This window comes from Acyrthosiphon pisum, chromosome A2, assembly GCF_005508785.2.
Source record: "Acyrthosiphon pisum isolate AL4f chromosome A2, pea_aphid_22Mar2018_4r6ur, whole genome shotgun sequence".
Taxonomy (NCBI): domain Eukaryota; kingdom Metazoa; phylum Arthropoda; class Insecta; order Hemiptera; family Aphididae; genus Acyrthosiphon; species Acyrthosiphon pisum.
The window spans coordinates 72,252,766-72,258,765 of record NC_042495.1 but is presented as its reverse complement, the minus strand read 5'-3'; the positions used below and the strand labels follow the sequence as shown (position 1 = coordinate 72,258,765).

At 26.1% G+C, this 6,000-nt stretch overlaps 1 protein-coding gene across 4 annotated transcripts in view; it reads right to left on the bottom strand.

Moving 5' to 3' along the window:
* Positions 1-6,000, bottom strand: part of LOC100164458 (anion exchange protein 3) — a 66,264-nt gene that overhangs the window by 26,973 nt on the left and 33,291 nt on the right. For all 4 annotated transcript variants that reach the window (XM_029490287.1, XM_003245122.4, XM_001951884.5 and 1 more), the window contains 3 exons: positions 2,405-2,588; positions 1,782-1,888; positions 1,604-1,689 (listed from right to left, as the gene is read on the bottom strand). In XM_029490287.1, the coding sequence (XP_029346147.1) occupies positions 1,604-1,689; positions 1,782-1,888; positions 2,405-2,588 (377 nt within the window). The remainder of the gene's footprint in view (positions 1-1,603; positions 1,690-1,781; positions 1,889-2,404; positions 2,589-6,000) is intronic.

Below are 6,000 nucleotides of genomic sequence, written 5' to 3'. Positions count from 1 at the left end.
CACCAATCCCCTTAATGACAAACAAAAAAAATACTCCTCAAATACTTTCGGTTATTTAATTTTTTTTTTAAATTTGAAAAATATTAAATTTTAAGACATGCAGCTTTTAGTGTTAAATACTTACACTCAATGACATTTTTTAAATATTTATATTTTCCTTTGATCTCTCTATACTACTATTCTGCTGAATAGTTTGCCATAAATAGAGACATATTCGTTATGAGTGTTAAAATTATTTTAAGCTACCGTATTGAGAAATTACTTAAATATAGTAAAAGGTAAACAATCCTAAGAAATAGAGCAGCTGATCAAATCGGTGTAGAATCGGTTTTTCTGTATAAAATAATCATTGAATTTAAATATATCGCATCCATTACACTCAATGAAGAGATACACTCGAACCTATACAATACAGCAAAATTAAGTTCTTTGGCTCTACGTCATAAAAGTATATTAGTTATTCTGCCTCTAATAATGATGAAAAAAGCTATTAAAATATTTTGGCCATAATTTGATAATACAGATTTACCATTTGCATTATATTTGGTATATTTTGTCGTTATGTTGTCATTAGGCATCTATTTTATATTCTTATGTATTAAGATAAAAAGATATAAGGTTTTCAAAGAAGTAATTGGAGTGCATCGATACGTATTGGATCAAGTTTGAACGTTCATGAAGTTACACGTGCAGTAGGTATACAAGCAGACTCAGACTTAATAATAGATACGAGGCGGTTCGTAACTATTCCATATCGATACGTATCGTATTTTTCTTCTTGAAAATCTTGAATATTCTCTAAGGTATTAAAGTATAATAAGAGCACTAATAGTTATAGGGTCTATGTAGGACGTATAGGTATATCTACATACTATCAACAATTGTCATATATTTTTCTATCATAAGTTTTTTTTTGTTTAAAATACTATTATGCATAGTTCTCAAAATGAATTAATAATTATACTACCTAACATAAGTAGATTCTTATCATGATACCTAATATTCACAGTCAATATCCTAACAATACTGGTGCATAATATATTATTAATTTATTTTTATATTTAGTAGAAAATTAATCCAAGTAGGAATAGCAAGCGAATAAGCGATTTGTAATTAAAAATAATTAAGCACGGTAATGAAACACGGTTGTATATGAAATATTAAAATTCATTTAAGAATTAATATTTCAAATAAATAAATTCACAAAAAACAACACAAATAATACAATTATATTATTAATGGAGTTTAGTAAACGGTAACCATTTTATTTTTAAAAATCATTATACTTCAAAAGATTAAGTTAAGTATATTAGTTATAATTCTTTAATCTTATATTATTTTCATTAAACTAAATTATGTAAATGGTACGTTTGTAATATAACGTTTTATTATTATGTTAATGTTCGTTATAATTTAACATATATATTATATTATTATATAATGTTATGACAAAAAAATCCTCGTAATAAATTAGTGGAGATTTTAAGATTCACATTACCCAGTAAAAAAAAAATTAAATTATTTTTAAATTTAAATACCTATTTAATTAGTTTTAAATGGTTACAAAATGTTATAATAATAGTAAGTATCTAATATTATTTACCTGGATGTCTGTTGACTTGTGGTTGGCGGACTCATTGCACTGTCAGAATCTGTTACATCTCTATGTTCATCAGTCCTCTTAAATTCCTTAATAATTAATACAAAAATTAAGAAATCGTTATGAACATTTAAAAACTATTAATAAAATATGTTAAACAACAATATTCAAAGTAATTTACCGTCTCTTGATCTCTTGATTTAATTGATGTGGTCGAATGTTTTCTTATGGATTTTGGGATAGACTTGAGTGGTATGTGAATGAGCGATCGGCTGTTATTTCGATGAACTGCAAACAATAAATGTGACGATTGGTATAAATATAGCTTATTAAATTGGTTTAAAATACGAACATCGAGGTCAAGTTTTAATTAGGACTAGTAACTATTAACTGTTATAATCCTTGTAGATGTAGATCCAAGATCAATAAACCAGGACGGACGTTATATACATATTATGATTTTATTGCAAATTCATAGTATTTCTTACTGAGTTGACCGAATTTGGAAAATATTAGCCTTGTAATAGATAAATTTCAATAACCACATTTTTTTTTATTATCTTACTGATTACAATGTTTGGATTCTACTACCTCTGTTTTATTGTCTGTATTATAATTGCAAATAATTATTAGGATAATTAATAATAAAAGTCTCCTAGCTTAAATATAATTTATAAATAGGTAGCTATAACTTGGCCTATCCTGTGTATATATACCTAACCAGTAACCATGAATCAGAATTTAATACTTTTTAGTCTTTAAGTCCTTATAGTACTATACGAATAATAGTCAACGAAAACATACCAGTGTAATCGTCTTCGCTAAATCGCCTATCCCCTGGCCGAGGTGACCGATCGCTAGAAAATCTGGACAAACCAAATCGGTTAGCATCAGCTCCACTGGAAACGCCGGCAAATACACGTTCCATCTCTTCATCTAGATCGTGTGTATCTCGATGCACTTCATTAATAGATTTACTGCTCTCAGCCTGTAATAATAAACATTTAATAACATAGAACTAAAGTCTAAAATATAAACCACATTTATAATAAACGTTCTAAATAATATAATGAAATACATAAATTATCATTGCAATAATGGAAATGCAATAATTATAATCTCACAATAAAATTAAAAGGAAATTATAGATGAAGAAAGTATATTATAATAATATAATATCCTATATTTATATCTACATACATGCATTAATGAGTTTTAATATATATATGTTATACTAAATGGAGAGCCGTCAGTTATAACTCATACCTAAGTCATAACGCATAATCTATTGCTAGGAATAATAGAAAATACTAAATAATTAACGAATACACATCAATATTTTCATCATGGACTTGCTAAAACAAAATATTATTAAAAACGATTTCCCAGGTGTTTGTAAAATTGTATATAGGAACGATATATTTTAAGCTCTTTGTATTATAATTTATAATATTATAACAGACGATCGGTTCAGAACAAACTGATATGTACGAGAAACGGTCTACTATTGATTTCTCCTTTTTTTACACGTGTAAACATAATAAGATTTGTTAATTATATATTTAATAATAAAGGCAAGCATACCATATTATATATTGAGATATTCTTTAAATTATGACAAAAAATTATCAGTCGCATAATGCCTAACTATAGAACGACTATATTTTTACCTATGCAGAGCAATGTTTGAAATTTGTTCTCATAATGATAGGACATGGACCGTCCATAATTGATCAATAAAATATAAAATATACGTACCAATAATAAGGATATGTGTCGCTATAGCCATTAATCATTAGTCATTATAGTCATTGCCATGAAAGCAAAATGCAAGTATCTACTGTCTAATATTAAACCGGGAACGCACACCCTTTTGTAACCGCGGGTGATCGATTGTCTACCAACAACGTATTGTCATTAGTATATACCTATACCAAATCGCACGGTTAAGCTATGAGACTGCTTCGTCGCAATGTTCTACGGTATAGGTACACGATAAAATTACTTTCAACGAATCAACCAATAACCGTCCAAATATTTTTTTAACACCAGACTTAGTGTAATGCATAAAAATATAAAATGGTTGTATATACCTACTCGTAATACAGTATACGTAGAGTATAATACAAAAATATTATAGGCAAGTACATCAATATAATTATACTAACAACCTTTTAGGGGGTGATATAAAAAAACAACATTTTATTTTCAAACTCTATGATCAAGGAACGCCCTAGTGTATATACAGTGCCAAATCTAATATTTTATAATATATATACACACGTAACAGGACGTATATTTATTATAACTATTAAATAACATTAAAATGTAAAAGAGCCAATAAACACTCATCACTGAATATATGAGCAGTAGTACCTAGTACCTATACCTATTGATCATATTCTCTAACTCAGGGGTCTCCAATCTTTTTGTACAGCAGGGAAAATCTATGATACGTTCGTCATCAAGGGCAAATATTTTTAATTAGGAATAGAGAGATAATAAAATTGAAGATAATATATAAGAACTGATATAGTTAAAAATAAGTACGCTTAAAAAAAAATAATATTGTGTATACCATACTATTTATTTGATTTGAAAAGTATAAATTTATAAATTTAAAATTAAATGCATATATTTATCTATAATATATTAATTAAGCTGCTTTTATAATATTCTCGCAAAAATAACTACTTGTTTGTTAAAAATGTATTTAATAATAATTTGAAATATAATAAATAAAATATGACACCTACGGTTTATAATACATTTCAGTATATTTTTTTCCGAAAAATATATAGGTAGGTTTATATATTTATTACTGTAATATACAGTATAGCTGTAACCGTATACACTAATCAACATAATATATTAAATTTGAGTGATCATATTTCCAACCATTCCGTAATAAATGTAAAGAAAAAGTAAAATAATCAACTGTTATCGTAAACGGTAAACAGACACACAGTAAGCAGTACATTTATCAGACATTCTATTGATCCTGTGTATAAACTATATACCACGCAAAACAATAAAGAACGATTAAAACTGATGGGCTTATAACTACGATATTACACCTAAAATATCGAACAAAGATCTCCACAAACGAAAAATTATTATTATGTACTACATATTTCATCCCGAAATAAAAAGCTTCAATGTTAAGCATCTAAATATTTTACTTACAAATATAAATCATTTTAAATGATATTAAAAGTATGAGGAAATATAGATATGAACACGATTAAAATAATATTGATTATTTATTAACTACCTATATCCACCTATATTGGATAGTACGTAGTTGATAATACAATTTCAAACTTTAAGTTTTTTTTTTTTTTTTTTTTATCATACAATCCATACGTATGTAGTATAATAGATAAGCATGAGTGCTATCTTCTAACAAAATAATAAATATAAGTACATGTTAATTTGCTCAAATTGGATCTTGTTGGAACTTTGGGAGGACAAAATTAAAAATATTTTTCATAATAGGTATATTCACAAAATCGAAATTGTTTATTTGTTTTAATCCAAAAATGAATAACATATTCATATTAGCGTTTACAAGAAGCGAATATACCTTGAGAAATCTTTTGGTTGTTATTGCGCTATTATATAAATATTTGAAAGTTTCTACTCTTTTATTTTATTTTAAATGTATGAATATGATGGGTAACATTTTTTTTTGTAAATAAAAAACTTGAAAATGTAGGTACTACTTTTTTACGGATTCCAATAAAATCACGAAAATTAAAAAATTATTTTGTAGTTGAGAATGATTAAAATTAATAGCTAAGGCTATAAGTTGAACCAAAAAAACAATAACAATTTTTAAAATAACTTGTTTTTCGTAAAAATTCCCGTATTTCCTTCACACCCCCCCCCTCTCCCCCAAATTACTTAATAAGTCAAATTTACACAAGCGTCTAGGAATAGACAACAACGATTGGCAGCAATACGGCGAATCTCCACCATCTATTATCACTTCTATTATAATTTATTATCAATTGAGATTAATAGTTCTACTTATTTTCGATTACCTATTGAATATTAATATTTTTAATTTTAGCATTTCATTATTAACTATTAATTAATTATTATTATTTATTATGGACATAAGACATTTATGGTTGACGTTATATTGTATGGTTATTGGATACAATTTTCATTGTCTTGTATTATTCAATACATTCAAGTATTACCTATATTATTTTATTCAAATTTTTTAGTAGGTATGGCATGAGAATGGAAGTTGTAATAAGACTCATGAAATTTATCCTAACAATTAAATAATATATAGAATAAAATGTAAAGTAAAAAATATTAACTGACATTCATAGTTCATAAAAATATTAAGTCAATGAAATATATATAACAAATATATCTACAATAAT